This window comes from Podospora pseudocomata, chromosome 6, assembly GCF_035222375.1.
Source record: "Podospora pseudocomata strain CBS 415.72m chromosome 6, whole genome shotgun sequence".
NCBI classification, from domain to species: Eukaryota; Fungi; Ascomycota; class Sordariomycetes; order Sordariales; family Podosporaceae; genus Podospora; species Podospora pseudocomata.
The window spans coordinates 1,972,474-1,995,204 of record NC_085890.1 but is presented as its reverse complement, the minus strand read 5'-3'; the positions used below and the strand labels follow the sequence as shown (position 1 = coordinate 1,995,204).

The window sequence follows — 22,731 nt, the reverse complement described above, 5'->3', positions numbered from 1 at the left end:
AGGGGTGTCTTGACAGTCACCCTGCCCACAAAACAATTGAGATATTAAAGTATGTTTACATGCCTTGAAGGACAGTCCATAGGCCTTTAAAATAGTCCATAGGCCTTCAAAGAAAGTTAAGAGGCCTATTAATTTACTCTTAAGGCATAAGGTAGTTCACAGTATAGTACGGGTTAACCTACTTTTGTGTGTTCAACTATTCTGTGGTGAGGGCGACTACCAACGATAAATTAAGACGACGACGATATTGCGTGGCGGTCTGCGTATGCCAATCAGCGATGGATGGGACTTTGGGTGGATGCCTATGATTTACTCATTTGACGAGACTGAGCTTAGGCAGGTGATAGTGTGCTGGAACGCAACTTGTCACACCGGATCTTCACAGTGTCCAAGCTAGGAGTATCAAAGACTGCGGTGATATGAACTGGCACACTGGCTGAGAACTGGACGCAGCAAAACCAAGGTCATGGAAGAAAAGAAGGAGGACACCCGGCGGCTATCTCACAATGCTTAAAGTCTATCTGACATGGGCAACGCGTGTTGTGGTGCAGTCGTTGTGGCGTCAGCTGCATCGCGAGATGACGGTGTTGGGAAAAAGACACTTCTTGTGGTCCCTGAATGCTGGAGCACGGTGGGTGGGGACTCAGATTAGAGGCCTAGGCCGCTAGAGATGCAGAGGTGTGCATTGCGCGGCTAACTCCAATTGAGAGATGATGAGCTATTGGATGAGACTCGAGTGTCTGTTTAATGGCGCGCCGTTCTGCTATATTCTCTTGTTAATATATACAACCCCCTTTCGGTTCTCTGAGAGATAACATCCACATATCAGGCATGTCATTGAGGCCCAAAAAGAGGAACAAGGATCAAGCCCCTCTGGTGTAGGTTGAAGGAGGGGCAGCTCAGCGTCATTGCGGGTTCTCCCCGCCCTATTAGCCGCCAAGGGGTGTGCCGCCTGCCGCCGCCGCCGCCGCTATCAACACCTTGCTTAGGTAGGTATCCCATGTTCGCTGTGAACTGCTGCTCTCCGTCCACTCATCCCACCTCACCTCGGACCTTGTTCTTTGCTCACCCAATGCCTGGCTTGACCTTTTACATCTCCGTCTCACTGCAGACAGGAATCTCGCGGAAGCCCACTACCGACGGCACCTTATTCCGCTAACCTCTCACTACTCCACCACGCCACTTGCCTACTAACCTTGCCTTACCTGCCCTCTCTCTGCCAACCCCGCCCTGTCAACCTTCACCTAACCTAACCTAACCCGGGCCGTGCACTGCGTCTTCACTCCCAGCTGCAAGCAATACCGTTCACGCCACCACACGTACGTCGACTGGCCGCGTCGTATGCGACCCCATCGGGAAGCCTTGGGTTTATGAATGTCGTGCCGAGGATTAAAAACCACCCTCAACGTCAACGAGCCCGTCTCTGGTTTGCGCAACGGTCGACTGAACTGAACACCACACCCAGCAAGTGCCCAACATGGCACAAGCGCCCATGATCGCCGTGCCTCTCAAGGCCACAAACGAGATCGACTGGATCTCGCCCCTCAAGTCGTATATCCAGAATACCTACGGCGATGACCCGGAGCGCTACGCAGAAGAATGCGCCGCCATCAACCGGTTACGCCAGGACATGCGTGGTGCTGGTAAGGACAGCACCGCTGGCAGGGACCTGTTGTACCGGTACTATGGCCAGCTAGAGCTTCTGGACCTCCGTTTCCCGGTTGACGAGCAGCACATCAAGATCTCCTTTACATGGTAACATATGCTCATCATGTCCCGGCTTGTTGAGATGTCCTTCTAACCTCGGTTGATCCAGGTTCGATGCCTTCACGCACAAGCCCACTTCGCAACACTCGCTGGCGTTTGAGAAGGCCTCTATCATCTTCAATATCTCGGCCGTACTCTCCTGTCATGCTGCCCATCAGACTCGAACCGAAGAATCCGGCCTGAAAACCGCCTACCATTCTTTCCAGGCCTCGGCTGGCATGTTTACTTATATCAACGAAAACTTCCTCCATGCGCCATCGGCAGACCTGAGTCGGGAAACGGTCAAAACCCTGATCAATATCATGCTGGCACAGGCGCAGGAGGTGTTCCTCGAGAAACAGATCACAGACCAGAAAAAGGTTGGGTTATTGGCCAAGCTCGCGAGTCAAGCAGCTACTCTGTACGGACAAGCAGCCGAGGGTGTCCAGGACAATGTCAACAGGGCCATTTTCGAAAAGGTCTGGCTTCAGATGGTGCAAGCCAAGTACAACCTCATGACATCGATGGCGCAATACTTCCAGGCCTTGGCGGACGACGATGCGAACTCGCACGGTATGGCTATTGCACGTCTACAGGTGGCGGAGGCACTTGCCCGTGATGCGAACAAAATCTCTCACAGTTTCCCGGGGACGTTGCCTCCGAACGCAAACTTGAACGCGGATACGCCTTACATATTGCAGGAAATCACCAAGAGGCACTGGGTGGCGGTTCAGGACAAGCTACGTGAGCTTAACAAGGACAACGATTTCATCTACCATCAGCCAGTACCTGCCGAAGCAGGTGTCCCACCTGTGGCCAAGCTGCCTGCTGCGAAGCCTATCCCAGTGAGCGAGCTCTACGCTGGGCAAGACATCTCCCGAATTACCGGGCCAGATCTGTTTGCCAAAATTGTGCCGTTGGCGGTCACTGAGTCGGCCAGCTTGTACGACGAAGAGAAGGCGAAGTTGGTCAGAGCTGAGACAGAGCGGGTTGATCAAGCTAACAGCGAGATGGCTGCGAGTTTGGATTATTTGAGGCTGCCAGGTGCTCTTCAAGTTCTGAAGGGTGGCTTTGATCAGGAAATTCTTCCCGATGAAGATTTCAGGACATGGTGTGTGGACGTTGCGGACCACGAGAATCCCGGGACGATATTCGACTCTTTGCATGGTCAGAAACAGGCTATCATGACTGTTTTGGACAGGAGCGCAAAACAACTAGATATGGAGGAAAGTGTGTGTGAAAAGATGAGGTCGAAATATGATAGCGAGTGGACCCAGCAGCCAAGCTCGCGACTTACTACGACTCTACGGAGTGATATTCGAGGCTATCGGGAAGCTTTGGACGAGGCAGCACGGAGCGATCAACAACTGTTCACCAAGTTGCGGCAAAACCAGAACGAGTTTGACGAGATGCGTCTTGCTGCAGAGACTGGCGAGGTGGATGCGTTGTTCCAGAGGGCGGTTAATAAAGGGCGCAAAGCCAGCAATACGAATAGCCCGTCGACTGAACCCAATCTTTTGGATGCCGATTTTGATGATGGGGGACCGAGCGTTGTTGAGCAGATTGCCAAGGTGGAGGATATCCTCAAGAAGCTGAATCTGATCAAAAGGGAACGGACCCAAGTGCTCAAGGACTTGAAGGAGAAGGTGGGTTGGCTTCCAGGAACTCATGGGGGTAGTATGAGAGCGTTTGCTAACAGACACAGGCGCACAATGATGACATCTCTCAAATCTTGATTTTGAACAAGAAGAGCATTGTCAAGCACGAGCAGCAGCTGTTTCAACAGGAGCTCGAGAAGTTCAGGCCTTACCAGACCCGTCTCGTTCAAGCTACTCACAAGCAGGCGGCGATTATGCGGGAGTTGACAGTAACGTTCAACAACCTCCTTCAGGATAAGCGGGTCCGCGCGGAGCAGAGCAAATACGAATCAATTCAGAGGACGAGAGCTTCCGTCATCGGCAGATACAAGCGGGCATATCAGGAGTTCCTGGACTTGGAGGCTGGTCTCCAGAGCGCCAAGAATTGGTACAAGGAGATGAGGGAAACGGTGGAGAGCATGGAGAAGAATGTTGACACGTTTGTCAACAACCGGCGGTCTGAAGGAGCGCAGTTGCTCAACCAAATCGAACAGGCCCGGGCAGCAAGCAAGAGCTCACAGGCTGCGTTGGAGCAGGAGCGGTTAAGGGGGTTGATGGAGCGCATGTCGATGGAACAACCACCCTCACCTCCCAAGCAGTCGAGACCGGCGCCGGCACCGCTCACCTTCAACACCGGGCCGGCGTATCACAAGAGCAGCTACTCCTCCGGGCAGCATACACTCCCCAGCTCTCCACCCCCGACCCAGACCACCTACGGGCATCACCAGCAACAGTCGAGCCAGTCGGGGTTCAACACCATCTACAACCCTAGCTCTCACGGCCGTATCCCAGGCCCGGCATCTCCTCCGGCAACACAGTCGACTTTCAATCTTGGGGGACACATGCGCGGACCGGCTTCCCCGCCACCGAACCAGACTTCGTTTGGCCACAACACGTATGGGAATCCCAACGCACCACCACAAGGCTATCAGCAACCACCTCCTCAGCAGCAGCAGCAAGCTGGTGGTGGTGGGTATGTACCGCCTAACTTTGTGCCTCCGCCACCACCACCTGGACCGCCACCGCTGGGGCCGCAGCAGATGATCAACTATGGGGATGGGTATTATAACCCGAATGCGCCGCCGAGACCGGGGTCGGCTTCGCAGCACCAGCACCAGCACCAGCACCAGCACCAGCACCAGCAGCAACAGCAACAGCAACATCAGTTGTATCAGGGACAGGTGGGATATCCGAATCCCAATCAGGGGGGTGGTGCTGGGCAGGATCCTTGGGCTGGGTTGAATGCGTGGAAATAAGGGGTGGGGGGGAAGGGATGGAAAGATTGATACGGGGTAAGGGAGTAGGAAGAGAGCGAGAGAGGGGGAGTTAAGATATCAAAATATATATTCATATCACACACTTGAAAAGTGTCCTGTTGGAGATGGAGACAATAACTGAGACTTGAAAATGCAATGATACAATACAAAACACTCAAGCCAAGCTAGTTAAAAAGGGACGGAACCTATCCAACAACAACAAAAACAAGCAGGCAGGCAGGCAGGCAGGCAGGCAGGGCGCGAGCTGCAGTGGTCTATGTGTAAGAAGCCAACAAATCAAACCAGCAAACCAGCTGTAAATGCTATATATGCCTTTCTTTCTTTCCTTCTCTCTCCTCTTTCCTAAACAGCCAAAAAAAAAAAAAAAGGAAAAAAGAAAAACAGTATGAAACCCCCGTGCACTGTGTTTTGCCCTTCTTCTTCTCTCGGTCTCTGTCTGTCAGTTGTAAATGTGGATCTTCTGTCTTTCTATGTTCGTCCACCTTTTGCAGCCCCCCCCCCTTAGATCCCTCAACCGTGAGCTCAGATCTTGGCCTTGGGCGCCTCAAGAGTAGGAATCAACAAGTCCCTCATCTCGCCGGCCGCCTCGCTGAGGTAGTAGCTCATCTTTTCGCTCCCGAGGCCCTTGCTGACAATGTTGAAGTTCAAGCTACACACCAGTCAGTCAATAATCTTGTTCACCCTATCCCACCACACCTGCCCAGGAAGAAAAACAAAAAAAAAAACATACCTATTCTCATTAATCATATACGCAATCCCAAACCCCTCATCAATAACCTGACTCCACCCGTACCCGTTAAAAAACTCGCTCGACAGCTGGCTGGTGCTGAGGTACCACGAGCTAGAATACCCATACGCCGGATCCTGATACAGAGCTGGCACCTCCTCCCCCTTGCCCAACAACCTCTTCAGGCCAAACAAATGCCTGTCCACGCCCTTGCCGTCGCTCGCGGCAGAGATGTACTCCAAGTGCCCATCAATCGCCTTTCTGAACAGGGTCACCTTTTCAGAGTCGGGAATGGCAGGATCAGCCATGCTCTTGCACCAGTTCGCTGACTCCTCGGAAACAGTCCTGCAAGTCTCGGTACGGCCTTGTTGGAAGCGTCTGGTAGCGGCAGACTCATACGTAGGCCTGTTCTTGCCGTACATCTTGAAATACGCCAGCTGGATGATCATCTGCACGTACGCGTCGGGGCTGCACTTGAACTTCTTGATCAGGCCCTTGCCGTATCCCTGGTACGCCTGCACCGCGAGCTGGTGCTGGCCAATGACGTTGTTGAAGTCGGTGATGGCCCTGTCGATTTCGGACTGCACCTCCTTGTTGACGACAAACTTGACAACCTGAGGCTCGGGCAGATTGCTCCGGACAGTCGGGTCGGCAAAGTCGAGCTTGTTGTTGAAAATGACGTCGTTGACAAAGTCATTCAGCCTGTGTGTGGGCGTGCCGTCCATCATGGAGTGCTCCCCCATGAAACCCGACGTGCCATTGTCGTTGACAATGAATTGAAGCGGCTTGTCATACCACCTGTTCTGCCCGTCACCATGCCAGTAAGCATGCGCGCGCTCCTCAAGCGTCACAGGAGCCGCATCGTCAAGGCAGACGACAAACGAAGCCGACTCGATCGCCTCGAGGGACTGGGCGTTCTTGGGGTCGGCAGACAAGAGCTTCGCGCGCGCGTCGGTCCAGACATCTCTGTTCTCCGACGTCAGGGCGCCAACAGCAGGAACCCGCTGCCCGGCGAGCTCATAAACCCGACGGAACGCCTGCTCCAGCTCAGAGGTATTAAGCTGCTGCCCGTTGACCTCGTGCGCGACCTTGAAGAACTGGTTCTTGCGGATCACCAAAATGTGCTTGTTCTGCGCCGGGTCAAACTTGACGGGGTAATCCGCCGGCTTGGCAGCCACACGGCTGCAGTTGAACATCCACTTGTAGCTATCCATGCAAATCGGCAGCTTCTTCATGTACTCGGGCTCCAGCGTGCCCGTGTCAACCTGCTTCTTGAACTCGAGCGCGGCGGTGGTGATGGCCGCCGCGCGCTTGGCAGGGTCGCGGCGGCGCTTGTCATCGCGGTGAGAGTAAAAGTAGCTGACATAAGGGACGACGGGGTCGCGGTAGGAGAGGTAAGCGGCGTCGTTCCACCACTCGTAGATCCAGTTCTTGTGCTTGGGGTCCTCGCGGCGGGCGAGGAGCTTCTCCTGGAGCTTGCGGCCGGGGCCGTTGGGGGCGATGAACTCCTGGACCGCCTTTGTGCTCTTCTCGAGCTCGGCGGGGGAGAGGAGAGGCTTGAGGGACTTGAGGTACCGGGCCGCGGTCTCTTCGAGGGTTGGGACGGGGAGCTTGGGGAGGGAGTCTTGGAAGCGGAGCATTGGGCCCTTGGACTTGTCCTCGACGTAGCCGGCGGGCAGGGAGGAGTTGTTCCTTCTGGAAGCCATTGTTGCCAATCTCTGTTTTGGGGTTGCCGACTGTGTTAGCTGTATGCGCGGAAGAAAAAGAAAGGTTTGAGAGAACACGAACCAGTGGCGTCTGGGTTTGTCTGGGAATGATATTCCTAAGAGCGGGCGACCGAGCCTCTGTCCTTGCGGTCCTTGCGATCGCGGCAAACATCCCAACTTCTCCTAGGCAAGTGGAGCTAAAAAGCCGGGGAAGGGGGGGGATTAAGGAGGCAACGGACAGACAGCAAAAGATTTGTTTGGGGGCTGGGAAGAAAATGAAAGACGTCAAGGAGAGGATAGTAGGTTGGGTAGTAGGTGACCCTTGTGAATTTACAATAGTACAGAGTGGTATGTAGTAGTAGTAGAGAGAAGAGTAGCCGCGGGACGATTGACCGAAGCAGGGTCGGCCCTTTCTTTGCGTGATGCTTTCCGCTTTCTCCGCGAGCCTAGGTAAAAGGATACACAGGTTCGGGGGTCCGGGGTGACATCGGCATCGGTTATACTGGCCTTCACAGTTATGTATGTATGTATGTATGTATGTATGTATGTATTAAGCCCCCCCCCCGCCCGGGCGCCCAACACACATCACCCTCTTGCGTGCGTGCCTCGTCTCGTCTGATCCCTCTTGCCCTGGGGGGGCACTTGGAAAAAATGCAGGTGCATCAGGGTGCGCTTGTCCGAACGACCCCTGAAGCCGAGGCTATTTGCCGTCATTCAGTCTTCCAACGCTGCAAGCTGGCCGTGGGGTTACCGAGTCAGCGGGGCCGCCCCTTGTGACCATGCCGTTGGCGTGTGAAGGCCCTTCCCTGCTGTTCTGTGACGGATGCCGCGCTGAGCCTGACGTCGCTTTCGTCCCTCCCCTCCACCGGCTCGTTACGGCCTAGCGGAGGAAGCCGAAACAGGGAATTCACATGCCAGCGGAAAACCTTATGCATATTGATACCCTCTCCTCCTCCAATCGCACCTCTTGTAAATAATGCGCGCCGATGAGTGAGTGAATAAGCTTTGCCCGGGGCAGATGTCAATTATGCACCTTGTACCTGTACACTCATCATGACCAAAGACCCTGAAGACCGGAGATAGTAGGTCCAACCCGTACAATCATGATCATATGTGTAAACCCAATCCGACGAACTACCTACAACATTCCCGGGTCATCGACAAGTCCGGTGGTCACAAGGCTAGGTATTTATCTCCGTCCCACCTGCAAGAAACAACCTCGGCCTACTACTTACTGTTAGCGGTACCCCTATCACAGCCTCACTTAGTGAGATTGAATATAAACAATACGCCAAAACACTGATTACACCAATCACTACCTCATCTAACGTAACTTGCAGACCTTTTCTCAAATCAAAATATCCTCCCCAGCGCCATCAAGACCTCGCCTCACCCCTCACTAACCGCTGCATTGTAATAAGATAGGTAGGTATTTTGATACAGAAATAGTAAAGCCATAACAAAAAGGTGCCCAGTGTCTTTCTTTTCATACGCCCACGCATAGCATTTGACGACACCATTGCTTCCCAGAGCTCCCATAAAAACCATTCATCCATCCCTCCCCTGCACAGAGCACCGACCCTTGACGCCAATGAACAGAAAATAAAAAGAAGAAAAAGGAAGTATTTGTAAAGGGTGCACACCTTGTAACCACCTCCTGACCGAGCTACTTGGCCCCCGCGCATACCACAAGTAACGCGTTTCTGCATCTCAGAACCCCCAAGGTCTTGGAGTCCATTTCTTCCTCCTCCTGCCCAGACTCAGATTCGTCACTGCCAAACTCCACTCCCGAACCGTGACCCTCCTCCTCAGCAACCAAATCGCCATACTAAGACTCATATCTCTTGAGCTGCCCGTCAACACTAAGCGGCTGCACCGACCCAGCCGGCGCCGGCGCGTCAAACGTCACCCGTTCCCCATCAAGCCCCAGCTCTTGCACCATGCGGATGCCCTGCTCACCCCCCGTGGCAACAGCCTCCTTGAGCCCCTGCTCAACCTCGCGGACGCGGCGCTTGAGCGAGAGTCTATCGAGGAACAGTTGCTGCCTCGCCCTCTCCAGCTCACGTCTTTCCGACTGCAGGATCGACTCCATCTCGTCAAAGTACTTGAGCTTGAGCTCGTCCTTTTCCAGCGTGATGTTCACGCAAGCGGAGACGAGACGGGTCATCTCCCGCTCCTCGTGAGACGCAAGACCGCCGGCTCTGGCACCAATGGCCGCAAGAGGAATGTTGGCCAGCGCGCTGGTTTTGGTGGTTGTGGTCGTTGTCGTGGTGGTGGTGGTGGTAACCTCTTGCCTGATATCCAGCTCCATCGACTCGCCCTCCTTCTCCTTGCCCTTGCCATTGGCCTCGGCATCCTCGGGAACGGCATCGAGCTTGCTGCGAAGATTCTGCTTCAGCAGTTCGGCCGACTTGCCAGCAGCAGCCGCAGTACTGGCCGGGTCCGCAAGGCTGGCCAGGAAGCCCACCACCGACATGACCGGGTTGTCGGTCTGGCTGAATGGTAGCTGACCGCCATGACTGCCCAGCATTTGCAGGCCAACCGGTGCATCCACCTTCTCCGACTCCAAGTACTTGTCCTCGATATCAAGCTGGAGGAACTTGAGCACGCACTCCTCCCTGGTCCGTGTCCCAACATAGTCAGCGATCTCACCCCAGTCGTCGTCGAACCTCTCAAGACCCTCCAACAGTCTGAGTGTCTCAGCATCGCTCCATGGTGCGTCCCTGTCGAGAATGGAAGAGTATGTTGGGTTCTCCATCCGGGTGTAGTGGGCACTGGTTTGATTTCCTGGGAGGCGGCCCTCGAGGTAACAGCTTGGGCAAAGGTCGTACTTGGCCTTCGAATTGGGATCGGCCTGGGAGCTGTGGTAGTAGATGCGCGTGCAGTCGGTGCCGCAGTTGTAGCAGTTGACTCTGATGATGGGCGTCTTGGTGAGCTCGTCGGTCCCGGATACACCGTTGGTCGCTGGGGTCTCTCCATTGGTCTTGCTCTCGGTCTTGGTGAGCTTGGTGTTCTTAGCGTTGGCCTCGTAGATGTTGCGGCCGACTTCCAGGTTGAGCTCAGACTTTGGCGCGGGTGTAGCGCTCGCCTTGACTTCTGTGTCCTTGTTAGGACGCCCCTCAACGGTGGCAGGGTCTGCGGCGGGTTGCCATGGCTGAAGGCCGCGAGGAGTATCGCAGATGATCTTGAAGTGGCCAGTGAACGGTGGTCCAACGTGCGATGGGCGCTGTTCTGTGTCGACCTGTGGCTAAAGTCAGTACTTTTTGTTTTTTTCTTTGTTTTTGTAGAGCATATAACATCGCGCCAAGCGAAAAGTACCTGGTAGTTGATCAACCCCCACTGCTCGAGGAAAGAGTGGACTCTCATGATGGCGCAGACATCACCGGCCAGGTTGCGACGGCAGGCAGTGATGGTGAGATACTCGACTGGGTTTAACCTGTAGGCATTGATCATGAAATCACGGTAATCCTTGTAGACAGCAGGTGTCTTGCTTCGATTTCTGTTGTTAAAGAACTCGGGCAGCGCTTTCCTCTCAATGCTGTGGATGGTGTTCATGTCGAACCAGGCGCTGTAGCTGGGGAGGACGATGGCATGGGTTTGTGAAATCAGATGTTCTCTGGCGGCATTCTCGACGGACTCCTTGGTCTTGACCTCACCGGTCCCCTCGTTCCCGGCAGCGCCATCGGCTTGATCAGCGCTGCTCTTAGAGGCGTCGCCCATCTCTTCATCTTCGCGGGCTGTCGATTCCGCAGGGGGACGATCAGGCGCGTCCAAGGGATTATCGGATGAGGCGCCTGGTGCAGGCGTGGTGCTGTCCTGTTTGATTGTTGGCTCTGGGCCATCACCCATCTGTACATCTACACATGGCGAAAACACGTTAGCCCGGGACTGGACGGCCAAGACAAGACAAGACAAGACAAGACAGGACAAGACAAGACAACAATCTACAAACCTTCGTTCTGGTCATTGACATCCGGGAGAGGGGGTTGCGAGAGAATTGGGTTTGCGCCAGGGGATGCACCGTTGGTGGGTGTCCCGTAGCTAACCATGCTCTCATCCATTGTGACGGCGGCGACAGTGGCGATGATAGACGCAAACCAAAACGGGGCTAATGAAATCAATAAAAAAAGGGCGACGATGTTGAGTCTGCAGGCCAAGGAGCGCAGCCCAATACAAGCAAAAGGCAGCTGGCAAGAAGTGGATGATCCAAATGCCAAGTGCAACCGGTGGGATCTTGATTCGAAGTGGGCTGTCAAAAATCCAAGATGTTTGCGGTCGCGATGGGGGTCGCAGCTTCGGGGAGTTCGTGATCCGTCAGTCGCGTTGGAGAAAATGTTGTTCGCGCGCCAGACCACGGTGAGGGAAGGAGCCCGCTTTTGCCAGTTCACAGCTCAGCCTGCTGCAACTGCCAAGCACTGCACCCACCACCAAGCAACGCCCGTGTCACGTGGGACACAGTCCACCAGCCACTCATATTGTCCAAAGCACGCACCAGCCATAAGTATCAGATGCTACAAGCCACAATGCTAAGCAACCCCTCCGGTTCTGGGAAAATGCCCCACTTTTACTACGGTCCCACGGTCCCACGGTCTTCCCCCCCATGCGCTCAATCGCAAGGTCGTCAATCAGAAGCTAACCTCGGGCCGCCGCAACCCGTCATCGACAGTTGTGTGATTGATTCTGCGCATCTGTCTGCATCTGCTGCTCCCCCTTGGGCATTCCCAACTCCGGCCACGACTCGGCTCCGGATTTTCACCGATTGAACCTCTCCCCCTTCTTCGGCAGCCGGCCTCCGAGTTTGCACCACTTCAACAGATCCCCAGTTCTGCTATCACGATGCTCTCCACCACCACCCGCCGAGCCTTCTCGGCCCTCACCCGTCCAAGCCTCCAACCCGCAACCCTCTCTCCCCTCCGCTCTACCCCCGCCGCCCTCCACCGCCTCCTCTCCGTCCTCGCCGTCCTCGAACAACGTGACGGCAAGCTCAACACAGGCTCCCTCTCCGCCATCACCGCCGCCCAAAAACTCGGCGGCACCATCCACGCCTTCCTCGCCGGCAGCTCCATCAAGCCCGTCGCCGAACAAGCCGCCAAAGTCCCCGGCGTAGAAAAGATCATCGCCGTCGACAACGCCGCCTACGACAAGGGCCTCCCGGAGAACTACGCCCCCTTGCTGGTGGAAAACATCAAAAAAGGGGGTTACACCCACGTCATCGCCGGGCACACCGCATTCGGCAAGAACCTCCTCCCCCGCGTAGCCGCCCTGCTGGACGTCCAGCAAATCTCGGACATCACCGCCATTGAAAACGACAAGACTTTTGTCCGGCCGATTTACGCCGGAAACGCGATTGCTACCGTTGAGAGCTCGGACGAGGTGAGGATTATCACCATCCGTGGGACTGCTTTCCCCGCTGCGGAGCCGGCTGATGGGACAGCGGCAGTGGAGGAGGGGGTTGACCCCAAGGTTGAGAGCGCTACCGAGTGGGTTGGGGAGGATCTCGCCAAGTCAGACAGGCCTGACCTTGCGACCGCGCCCAAGGTTGTCAGTGGGGGGAGGGGGTTGAAGTCGAAGGAGGAGTTTGACAGGATTATGCTCCCGTTGGCGGATACGCTGGGGGCGGCGGTCGGTGCTTCCCGTGCGGCGGTGGATAGCGGGTACGCGGACAACAGTCTGCAGGTGGGACAGACGGGCAAGGTGGTGGCGCCGCAGTTGTATTTGGCGGTGGGGATTTCGGGGGCTATTCAGCATTTGGCTGGCATGAAGGATAGCAAGGTGATTGCGGCGATTAACAAGGATGGGGATGCGCCGATTTTTCAGGTGGCGGATGTTGGGTTGGTGGGGGATTTGTTCGAGAAGGTGCCTGAGTTGACGGAGAAGCTGAGGGCGTAGAGGATTTGATTTCTTGTTAGATGTACTAGTTAGATGTACAAATATCCAGCCGTGAGCCGGCCGGCCACAGCGACCTTTTTTTGGATGAATCTGATCTGTTTTTTGATACAAACATAACTCCTACTGCTTGGTCCTTACATGTCTTTGCCACGGGTCGTGCAAACACCATTCACGCTCACCTCCCCCCGTCCCCCAAAACAGCCAACATATCCTCCCTCCTCACAAACTTCTCTCTCTCCTTCCCCGTCCCGGCCTTCTGCCCCCTCTCAATCTCGGCCCTGTCAATCGCCTTCCAATCCTCCCAGCTAACCACCCTCGCATTGCTATTCCCCTTCAAAGCCTCCGCCTTGACAGCCTCCCACCCCTTCCCATCCTGCCCCCACTCCCCCTCCGGCAGGAACTTTTCCCTTTTGGTCAAATCCTCGGTGATGGCATCCGCCGTGGTGAAAGCATCCATCATCGTCTCGGCAATCACCCCCTGAGGACCACGTTTCACCCAGCCGGAACAGTACAGCCCCTTGAAGTGATGCGGCAGCTCGATATGTGGCTGATGGTGAGCAGGGTGGGAAGAAGAGGGGAGTTGATGCGGGCGGTGGAGTTTGGTGAGGACGCGACCGATGCCGTCGTTTGGTATCACGCCGGTGGAGGTGTTGAATGGTATGCCCAGGGGAGAGAATTCGGGGAGGGGTGTGGACTTGTACCCGATGGATTTGAAAACGTACCTTGTGTTGAAGGTGACGGTTTCGGGCTGGGGGGGGAGGCGGGCGGTGGCTTTTTGGTTGTAGTATTCCCTGTGGTTGTTTGTTTCGTAGTCGGTGGAGGGGTGGTGCTGGTTTGGGTTTTGGAGGACGGTTTTGCCAAAGGTGGCGGAGGTGACCCAGTTTTGGGGGGTGGAGGAGGGCTGTTCAGGCTTGTGGTCGAATTGGAGAGGGGAGAGGCAGAAGTCAAAGGTGACGGAGGGGTAGGGGTTTGACGGGTTTGGTGGGAGGGAAGAGCCCTTGCTGAGGAGCTCCGTTCGTCGCTTTATTGGTGGGGGGAGGACGTCGTAGGCTGTGGGGTGTTCGAGTTCATAAGGACGGACCTCGACACCCGGGAGTTTGTAGAGGGCGCGGAGTTCTTTGGTCGTGAAGGCTGCTTGGATGGGCCCGCGTCGACCGATGATGCGGATGTTGTGGGTTTTGCTTTTGGAGAGGGCGTCAAGGGCGTGGGCGGCGATGTCTGTTTTGGCGAGTTCTTCTGGGGATTTGAGGAGAATACGGGCAACGTCCATGGCTACGTTGCCGTTGCCGATGATGAGGGTGTCACCATGCGCCCCTAGGCTAAGGTCTGGGTTGAGGTCGGCATATTCCGGGAGGCCGTTGTACCACCCGACAAACTCACGGGCTGAAAAGACTCCTTTGAGTTCTTCCCCTGGAATGCCGAGCTTCCTGTCTTCGGAGGAGCCATAGGAAAAGACTACGGCGTGGTAGTGACGGAGAATGCTGGATAGGGGGACGGTGGCGCTGTCTGGGTGGTCACTAGAAGCACCGACGGTGACATTGCCGATGAAAGTGAAGTCAGGGGAAGCGGCTACCTCTTCAAATTTCTCTCGACAGTTCTGGCAACTTGTCAGTGATTATGCTTTTGCTTTTACAAGGGCGACAGCATCATGTATACCTACTTTCACTTCAGCATGGTCTGGAGCAACGCCAAATCTCACAAGCCCATAAGGAACCGGCAAGGACTCATACATGTCCACCTTGGCGTGTTCATTGTTCTTCATGAAACGGTACGCCGTGTAGAAACCAGCCGGACCGGAGCCGATGATTGCTAGCCGGAACGGCTCAACGGTGGTGGAGGCCCTCCGGACCTGGTTTGTGTATGCCAAGGCGAGTTGTCGATTCCATTGTTGAAAAGCCCTCGGCCTTGCCCGGGCGATGGTGGCCATGAGGAATAGAGCGGGTGCCGAGCCCACTGGTGGTGAGCTGATATCAGTTTAGAGTAGTGAGGTTCACGCACAAAGAAGAAGACTGCAGCCACCAGCCACATGTAATAAGTAATGCGGCTCACGGACGGAGTCACAGTGCAAAACTCAGGGTTCGGGGCCCGGCTCCGGCGCTGCTAACGGCGTTGTCGGCCCTACAATTCGGATGTTTTAGTGGGGGCATGGCCGGAGATAGCGGGGTCAGCCCAGTGATGTCGCAGCCGACAAGGGAAGCTTGGAGCTTGGATCGCAAAAACCCCACCCCGAAACAAGGGCATCAGTAATCACAGCCCCGCCCGAGCATCACTTCAAACACAACGTCAAGGCATGGCTGACAGACCACAGATCATGGCGATAATTATGAGTGCGACGACCGAGGCGGTGTGACACTCGGGACAAAATACAACCATGTTTCATCCAGTCAAGTCCCGCGGCGTTTGCTCCCCCTTCCCGTCTCGGGATGGCTGGCACAGCTCGAACAGGGCAGAGCTGACAGCGCTTGCATGGTTGCCCCGTCAACGCTTGTCAAAAGAGGATCAACTGCACCACAAGCTGAACAGCTCCGGCATTGACGTCCTTTTTGATCCCGCGGGGCCCTCTCTTGTGTGTTTTTTTGCATACCGCACTCCTCCAATTATCACCACCTCCAGAGAACCATAGCGCTGTAAGGCGCCGGTCGCAAACATGGGGGGCTCCAACCAACCGTACATGTACGAGCCAGTCTTGAAGGACGACGAACGCTTCCCTGTTCCTGTGTTTGACCCCAAGGCCGTCACTCGGGCGAGTTATGAGAAGAAGAAGCCGAAGCCGAAGCCGAACGGCCCGCTTGTCTCGATCAACCGCCATCCAGAGTATGCAACTCCACACCTTTTTCTGCATTTCTGCATTCCAGTCTTATGCAGGAACCAGGTACTAACATTGACCATAGTGCCCATGTCGTCCCAACAGGCCGGACCAACTTTAGGACCCTGGGTGCCTCCACCAAGAGCTGGATCAAAGGGATGAGAGCTGTGCAGCTGTGTCTGCGTGTGCTCGAGTTGATTGCCGCCCTTGGTTTTCTGACTCTGTGCATTCTCTTGAAGGGGTTTGAGGAACTAACAGGATGGGTTATGCGCGTCACCGTGAGTCCTTGAGTGTGGAATATCGACTCTCAGTCACATATGGTCTAACACTCTGCTAGTTTGGTGTCGTGATCATCCACTGCATCTACTCCATCTACCACCACTCCAAGCCAGCATCCGGCAAGACCCCCGGCTCATCAGCAGCCTACCAAGTCTTTGGCGGTATCTCCGACCTTGCTGTCCTCCCGCTCTACACCTACGGCATCTTTTCGTGCCGCAACCAGGCTGACAAGTGGTCCACTCTTCTCACCAACCAAGATCTTGTCCAGAAGTACTTTGTCCCCTCCCTCTACTACGGTCTCATGGGCGCTGCTGGGCTGCATCTCGTCTCCCTCGCCATCTCCCTCTGGCTCGGCGTCGTGTTCCGCCGCATCTCCATGATGCCCCCAGACATGAATCCCCTCGAGAACCGCTTTACCTCCCGCGCCCACAAGCGCAACAAGTCCTCCATCGTTACCACCACCACCACCACCAGCTACTCGGACTCTGAAAAGCGCGTCAGCACCCTCTCGGACCGCATCCGTGACAGCCTCCCAGCCTACGACCCGGACACCTCCCGCCCCCCTTCCGTTCCTTTCATGCACACCCGTCAAAGCTCGTATGACTCCCAGGACTCAAGGAAGGGCCTCCCGTCGAGACAATACCAAATCCCCCACTCCAACCGCTCCTCCGGCACAGCCCAGGACTTTCACCGCATGTCCGCCCCTCCTCCTGTTCCCGCCCATTCCAGCGGGCAATCTTCCCCAACCAAATCCCGCGCTTCCTACACCGAGCTCCCACTCGGAGAAACGGATCTCGGCGCCCCCCGGCCAAGGTCAATGTTCAATCCCCCAACCACCTTCTCCGACGACGATGACGACCACCCTCAGACTTCGGCTGTTAAATCCCACCACCCCACCCCGGTTTCCCCGTCGCAAGTCCAGCAGCCGAGGACAGCGAGGTTCACAGAGGCATGGTACACAACCCCCAGCCTGGTCAGCCGCACCGCGCAGCGAAACCCGCAGTACCAAACCCTCGACCCCGACTCCGATTCTTCGGACAATGATGAAAATGATTTCAACTACAGGACTAATCTCGGACCCTCACCGGCCCATCCCAACCCGCTTGGTTCCCACCCCCCACGCTCCCCGTCCCCGCCACCAAAGAGGCATTCCACCCCCTTTTCAAGGCTGAGGGATTCAATCCTGGGGGAGGTCAGCCCCAATGACCGCCGCGTGTCTGGCGACATAACAGAGATGAAGACGCCTGCTCGGAAACAGCTGAATAGACAGAGTTCCATCCAGGCGGATTCGAGTTTTTATTCCAAACCGTATGGGGATTTGAGGGCGAGGACGCCGCCGGTTATCGTGGGGAGTTTGGGGCTTGGTGGGGTTGTGGAGGAGGAGGACACGAGGAATAATATGAGGCAGGTGAGCAGTGGGAATGATTTTGATGGTGGGCCGGTGGGGGTGGGGGTGAGGATGAGGCATGTTAGCGGGCGGGAGGCGGAGGAGGGGAGGGCGGGGGTTACGCCTCCTCCTTTGGAGATTAAGAAAAAGAAGGGGAATGGGGAGGTGAAGGGGGGGCATGTGGCTGCCATGAGGAGTAGGTATTCGGTTTTGAACGAGTAGGGATGGGGGGTGGGATGATGGGTTGGGTTTTCTTAATTGGAGGGGGGGATAGAGGGATGGGTTTGGGATGGGATGTACGAATACCTATGTGAATGAACAGGTTTGGGGGGGGAAGGGGGAATGTTATACATGTCTTTTCTGTATCTAGTATCTCTGATGGCCTTGGTCACATGAAAGGGATGGGTATATTTACTTGTTCCACCGTCGATAACGTCAAGTGAAACGATGTCATGTTTGCTTTGTTGCTCTAAATCGAAACCTCCATCAGGACAGTGGTTTGCTGGAGCGGTAGAAGGGGCACGACCTTACTTGTGGTTTGGGAAAGCCTTGCTGCTAGATAATGATCCATCTTGTTAGATGGGAAAGAAAGAAAACAGACCTGCCTGTCAAAACAATAATTCATTATATTACCCTTGACGTATGGAACAAGAAAAAAAGTCGAAAAACAGGAGAAAGCTCACCGGCCAACCCCCGTGCTGGGTGGCCGGTTACGAAAACCCGAGGGGGAGGGGGGGGGTGGGGGTGAACGTCCTCTGCGGCTGCTCCTGGATCCGAATTTATGAGCTCAACATATGATCAACACGAGATGAGACAGAAACATTGTCTGTCACTTAGATGACAAGCTTGTTGTCGAGCCCAGCCGTCTTCTAACACTTAACCATCCGACCTTAAACGCATGCCTCTCACCGCACACACTGATGGTGACTGGAGACGTGCGAGTACTGTTTCAAGTGATGACTTCTCCATTGAGGAAAAACGCGCCCAAACTCCAACCGCCAATATCCTACCCACCACCCCGAAAAAAGCAAACCATGCTCTCCCACCATGCCGTGAATAATGTCAACAAGTTACAGGATAGAAAACCCACCAAATGATGATAATCCCACAAGCACCCATGTCCTGTCCAAGGTTATCCTACAGTCTACGGTATATACACATCAAGACTCATTCAAAGCCCTCATGATCCTCTGATAAAACTTCCCCGCCTGCGCCCTAGGAAAAGCAATCTCATCCACCAAAAACTCCGGCAGCACATCAATCAGCGCCCTATCCCTATTGGTATCCAACATGGGGTTATACTCGCACTGCGACTCATCCCCATCCCCAGACGACATTGTGAGTTTAAAATGTAATGCTGCCATCATATTAGCCACCGTTTTCTCTCCGCCGTCACAGGAAAACTTACTCCCATTCCTCCCAGTCTGCAAACAATCAAACTCGACCCCCTCCCCCCCCACATTCACCCCCCTGACGATCAACCCCGTCAAATCCGCATACAGATCCTCCTTCCTCTGCGCGGCCAAAGTAGCCTCCTGCACCTGCATCCCCGTCCCCCTGACCCCACCAACCCCTAACGTCTTCTTCATCGCACTCCCCGGCACCTGCGCCGTCACACTCCTGCTATTCGCCGCCGCTTCCGCATTCCTCGCAGCAGCCAACTTCATATTCAGCGCCTTGATCTCCGTCTTTTGCTCCGCAATCGTCTTGTTCAGCTCCGCAACCTGAGCCTCAAATTTCGCGATTTGAGCCTGGGCGGTTGACAGGTCTGATTGGAGGGAGGGGATGACAGCGCTAGATTGTTTAGCGGTGGAAAGCTCGGCTTTTAAAGAGGCAATCAGCTGGTCCGCGAGCTTGGATTTGGACTCGGATGTTTTCCGGTACGAGTCAAAGGTTTTTTCGGCTTGGGGGACGGTGGTGTCGCGGAGGGCGTTGTATTTGGATTCGAGGGCCGAGTGGGATTTGGTTAGGTCGCCTAGGCGGCGGCGGAGGTCTGCTTCGGAAGAGGAGGTGGTTGTGGTGACGGATGGGCGTTTCTTCTGGGGGCTGACGGAAAAGGAGCGCGGTTGGGGAGGTGCGATGGTGGGGGCTGCTGTGTCGCTGTCGGAAATGGGCGTTCCGGGCTCGAGGGCGGAGGGTTGAGTTTCTGGGATTTCGACCGTTTCGTTTGGGGAGGAGGAGGCGGAGGGTTTCCTACCTGCGACAGTCTTCTTGGGACGGCCGCGGGTGGTTTTGGTGGTTTCTGACGTGGTGGTGGTGTCGGCCATTTCTGTGTCTTCTTCTTCGACTGGTGTAGTAGCCGCCGCAGCGCGTCTCCCTCTTCCTCTTCCTGCTTGCTTCTCCGCCGGCGCGTTCTCAGCTGGCGCATCTCCTAGGACTTCCTTCTCTACTGCTGCCGCGACTCTCCCGGCAGCGCGACGCGTCGTGGCGGTGTTCTTTGGTTCTGACTTGGTGACTTTTGACGCGGCGGTTGCCTTTGCGGCAGCTCCTCTCTTCTTTGGCGGCATGATGGTGGATGTGGTTGTTTTCTTGGAGTTTAGTTTGCGCGGTCTTCCAATGTTGGCAGCGGCAGTTGAGGTTGATGATGATGATGATGATGTGCGCGCGATTCCACCCAGTCCGTCTTCTGAATCCGAATCCACCAGCTCCAGCAGCTGAGAGCGGATCTTCGTTCTTAGCATCGAGCAAACCCCTGCTTGGGATTCCTTGACGTTTATGGATTCAAACAAAAATGCCAAAAGTTGAATAGCTCGAGACACAAAGAGTCCCGTGCGTCCGTTTTCACCTGAGCCTTACGCAATAATTACAAGCAGCAGTCGCAATAAAAAAAAAATTGAAAGGGTGTGGCGATGCGCAGTGCCCTGAGTAGCGACGCGTTAGGGGGAAGGTTTGCGGCTCTCTCAGCTCGCGTTGCCCTTGCAGTTTGTTTACTTTGGCGCAGGAGGGGCATTGTGCATGGGCCACCGCTTGGTAGCAACTACTACAGATACGGTTAGAGCACCCAGCTACGTGGCCCAGGCCCACTCGGTGCCGCACAAACCCCCTGGTCTTTCAGCCACTGAGTGGCGCTTGCACATGGTCGTCGGTCGGGTCATGCCGCTGGCGGGCTGGCTGTCGGCACACCTGCCATTGCTCCTCGGTGCATTCAACTCCCCCTCGCCACGACACATCACCCATTGGCACTCCTATATAAACGACCCTGCAAACCCATTGCTATCACCTTGTCTGACCTGCCAGGAATCCTCAAACCCCACTTCTGGTTGAACCGACACCTAGCAGCTGTGCGACATCTCGCACCGCTGCGCTGACAGCATGAGCGACAACAAGCGCTTAAGAGATCTGGGGGCGGGCTTGACCTCGGGCATGCTCCTTGCAGCTGGTGTACGGACTATGCTGTCCCCTACGTGCGCATATGTGATCTTGTGTTTGCTGACTCCTTCCCCCAGGCCCTAACCGCGTACCTGCTACTCAAAGATGTCGTCGCCCCCTACTTTGCGCGGGTAGTCGACCCAGACCACGAGAAGAACGAAGCGACACGAAAAAGGGCACAGGCGAACCTGCAAAGGATACGAAAGAAGATTGCCGAGAACAGCGCAAATGACGCAGCCAACACAGATGCATCACAAAAGACCAGCGTTGAGGACTTGGTTCTGAACGAGTACGAAAACCAGGTAGCACTGGAGGTCGTCGCGCCAGAGGACATCCCGGTTGGCTTTGACGACATTGGAGGATTGGAGGAAATCATTGAAGAAGTGAAGGAGGCTATCATCTACCCATTAACGATGCCACATTTGTACCAGCATGGTGGGTCTCTCCTGGCTGCACCATCTGGCGTGCTGCTGTACGGCCCACCAGGCTGTGGCAAGACGATGCTGGCAAAGGCTGTGGCACACGAGAGCGGTGCCTCGTTCATCAACCTTCACATCTCGACACTTACGGAAAAATGGTATGGCGACTCCAACAAGCTGGTCCGTGCCGTCTTCTCTCTGGCGCGCAAGCTTGAGCCCGCCATCATCTTCATCGATGAGATTGATGCTGTGCTGGGGCAACGACACAATGGCGAGCACGAAGCCAGTGGCATGGTCAAGGCTGAGTAAGTGGCCCCTGTTGCCGTTTGATATCGTCTTATTCCTGACCTTGCCCAGATTCATGACGCTATGGGATGGTCTCACCTCGTCCAACGCCGCCGGTGTTCCTGCACGCATTGTTGTGCTCGGTGCCACCAACAGGATAAACGCCATCGACGAGGCCATTCTCAGGAGAATGCCCAAGAAATTCCCTGTTTCTCTTCCGGGAACTGAGCAGCGTCGTCGCATTCTCGAATTGATCCTCGGGAATACCAAGCGTGATCCGGACTTTGATGTTGAATATATTGCCAAGGTCACGGCGGGCATGTCCGGAAGCGATCTCAAGGAAGCGTGCCGCGACGCCGCCATGGTTCCCATGAGAGAGTATATCCGCCAGCATCGTGCGTCCGGGGCGTCCATGTCCCGGGTAGCCCCTGAGGGCGTCCGCGGTATCAGAACCGATGACTTCTTCGGTCGGCGAGGCGGACAGGTCCTTCATGTGCCACCGCCTGCTGCTACTAATGGGCAATCCGAAAGCGAATGGCGCGATGTCCAGGAACTCGAAGAGGACGTTGTTACCACGCTCTCTTAGAGGGATGGGTGTATGGTTCATGGTTCATGGCATTGATAAAATAAACGAGCAGCGATAGATCAGAGTGTCTGTTCGTATATCACGAACAGATTGGGGGTTGGCGGATCAAGCGATTGACACAGCGGCATGCTTCCCCGGCTGGACAGACAAGGGGGGGAGCGAGTTTCATCTCCAATATCTCCAAAGTCTGCTTTAGAGTAATAGATAACCAACCAGACACACGAAACAGGTCTCTATCTCATGGTGATAGTGATACTTCGTGGCATAGCCTTTAGCCGGCGTGCTGGCTGCTGTCGGCCCGGAGCCGAGCCTTGGGCACTGACACGGCAAATCAAGATGGATGACCATGTTCCCCTCATTACCCCATAGGAATGAGAGGGCAGACAGGAAAGAGATTTCGGTAACGGGCTGACGTGACAGTGCCCTCGCTCTTTGCTCAGAGTCATCATACCATGTAAGTGAGCTCGTACATTGCTGTCAAAACGGGTTCATCCGCGGCAGGCAAGCACGTCATTTGGATGACCCACTGCGCTTTTGCTGTAAGTTGGCTACGGCGCTACCTGATTTGTCACATGTTTGCCACCAGAACCCCAAGTACCCCCTAGCAGAACAACTCCT

At 55.3% G+C, this 22,731-nt stretch overlaps 8 protein-coding genes across 8 annotated transcripts; 4 read left to right on the top strand and 4 right to left on the bottom strand.

Annotated features, from left to right (window-relative positions):
* The first annotated feature begins 1,025 nt into the window (after positions 1 to 1,025).
* Positions 1,026 to 4,658, top strand: BRO1_1 (bck1-like resistance to osmotic shock). The gene is made up of 3 exons (XM_062891832.1): positions 1,026 to 1,755; positions 1,817 to 3,392; positions 3,452 to 4,658. The coding sequence occupies exons 1-3, from the start codon at positions 1,478 to 1,480 to the stop codon at positions 4,637 to 4,639; spliced, it is 3,042 nt and encodes a 1,013-aa protein (XP_062740657.1). The 5' UTR covers positions 1,026 to 1,477; the 3' UTR covers positions 4,640 to 4,658.
* A 524-nt stretch (positions 4,659 to 5,182) lies between these two features.
* CAT2 (Carnitine O-acetyltransferase mitochondrial) lies at positions 5,183 to 7,265 on the bottom strand (the record flags this gene model as incomplete). Its single annotated transcript, XM_062891833.1, has 3 exons — positions 5,183 to 5,309; positions 5,391 to 7,105; positions 7,176 to 7,265. The coding sequence occupies 3 exons, from the start codon at positions 7,263 to 7,265 to the stop codon at positions 5,183 to 5,185; spliced, it is 1,932 nt and encodes a 643-aa protein (XP_062740656.1).
* A 748-nt stretch (positions 7,266 to 8,013) lies between these two features.
* ssr2 (SWI/SNF and RSC complex subunit Ssr2) lies at positions 8,014 to 11,463 on the bottom strand. Its single transcript, XM_062891834.1, has 3 exons — positions 11,046 to 11,463; positions 10,412 to 10,950; positions 8,014 to 10,334 (listed from the first exon to the last, which is right to left on the bottom strand). The coding sequence occupies exons 1-3, from the start codon at positions 11,152 to 11,154 to the stop codon at positions 8,922 to 8,924; spliced, it is 2,061 nt and encodes a 686-aa protein (XP_062740655.1). The 5' UTR covers positions 11,155 to 11,463; the 3' UTR covers positions 8,014 to 8,921.
* Positions 11,464 to 11,929: 466 nt separating this feature from the next.
* ETF1 (Electron transfer flavoprotein alpha-subunit) lies at positions 11,930 to 12,982 on the top strand (the record flags this gene model as incomplete). The annotated part of the gene is made up of 1 exon (XM_062891835.1): positions 11,930 to 12,982. One exon carries the CDS (start codon positions 11,930 to 11,932, stop codon positions 12,980 to 12,982), a length of 1,053 nt encoding a protein of 350 aa, XP_062740654.1.
* A 175-nt stretch (positions 12,983 to 13,157) lies between these two features.
* On the bottom strand, positions 13,158 to 15,643 carry ARH1 (NADPH-adrenodoxin reductase; the record flags this gene model as incomplete). The annotated part of the gene is made up of 2 exons (XM_062891836.1): positions 14,643 to 15,643; positions 13,158 to 14,579 (listed from the first exon to the last, which is right to left on the bottom strand). The coding sequence occupies exons 1-2, from the start codon at positions 14,907 to 14,909 to the stop codon at positions 13,158 to 13,160; spliced, it is 1,689 nt and encodes a 562-aa protein (XP_062740653.1). The 5' UTR covers positions 14,910 to 15,643.
* Positions 15,226 to 17,676, top strand: QC762_601380 (uncharacterized protein; the record flags this gene model as incomplete). Its single annotated transcript, XM_062891837.1, has 3 exons — positions 15,226 to 15,796; positions 15,874 to 16,066; positions 16,126 to 17,676. Exons 1-3 carry the CDS (start codon positions 15,630 to 15,632, stop codon positions 17,674 to 17,676), a joined length of 1,911 nt encoding a protein of 636 aa, XP_062740652.1. The 5' UTR covers positions 15,226 to 15,629.
* A 740-nt stretch (positions 17,677 to 18,416) lies between these two features.
* On the bottom strand, positions 18,417 to 20,345 carry QC762_601390 (uncharacterized protein). The gene is made up of 2 exons (XM_062891838.1): positions 18,863 to 20,345; positions 18,417 to 18,811 (listed from the first exon to the last, which is right to left on the bottom strand). The coding sequence occupies exons 1-2, from the start codon at positions 20,133 to 20,135 to the stop codon at positions 18,615 to 18,617; spliced, it is 1,470 nt and encodes a 489-aa protein (XP_062740651.1). The 5' UTR covers positions 20,136 to 20,345; the 3' UTR covers positions 18,417 to 18,614.
* MSP1 (mitochondrial dynamin GTPase Msp1) lies at positions 20,313 to 22,113 on the top strand (the record flags this gene model as incomplete). The annotated part of the gene is made up of 3 exons (XM_062891839.1): positions 20,313 to 20,835; positions 20,901 to 21,547; positions 21,600 to 22,113. The coding sequence occupies exons 1-3, from the start codon at positions 20,767 to 20,769 to the stop codon at positions 22,111 to 22,113; spliced, it is 1,230 nt and encodes a 409-aa protein (XP_062740650.1). The 5' UTR covers positions 20,313 to 20,766.
* Between the last annotated feature and the right edge of the window lie 618 nt (positions 22,114 to 22,731).

What these genes read in the sequence shown, in the direction of transcription:
- BRO1_1 (XM_062891832.1), top strand. Translation starts at nt 1,478, where the DNA reads ATGGCACAAGCGCCCATGATCGCCGTGCCTCTCAAGGCCACAAACGAG. An exon ending in ATCAAGATCTCCTTTACATG is followed by an intron (nt 1,756 to 1,816) that starts GTAACATATGCT and finishes CGGTTGATCCAG; the next exon opens with GTTCGATGCCTTCACGCACA. An exon ending in TCAAGGACTTGAAGGAGAAG is followed by an intron (nt 3,393 to 3,451) that starts GTGGGTTGGCTT and finishes TAACAGACACAG; the next exon opens with GCGCACAATGATGACATCTC.
- ssr2 (XM_062891834.1), bottom strand. Translation starts at nt 11,154, where the DNA reads ATGGATGAGAGCATGGTTAGCTACGGGACACCCACCAACGGTGCATCC. An exon ending in TGTCAATGACCAGAACGAAG is followed by an intron (nt 10,951 to 11,045) that starts GTTTGTAGATTG and finishes CGCCATGTGTAG; the next exon opens with ATGTACAGATGGGTGATGGC. An exon ending in GGGGGTTGATCAACTACCAG is followed by an intron (nt 10,335 to 10,411) that starts GTACTTTTCGCT and finishes CTTTAGCCACAG; the next exon opens with GTCGACACAGAACAGCGCCC.
- QC762_601390 (XM_062891838.1), bottom strand. Translation starts at nt 20,135, where the DNA reads ATGCTAAGAACGAAGATCCGCTCTCAGCTGCTGGAGCTGGTGGATTCG. An exon ending in GCAGACTGGGAGGAATGGGA is followed by an intron (nt 18,812 to 18,862) that starts GTAAGTTTTCCT and finishes ATATGATGGCAG; the next exon opens with CATTACATTTTAAACTCACA.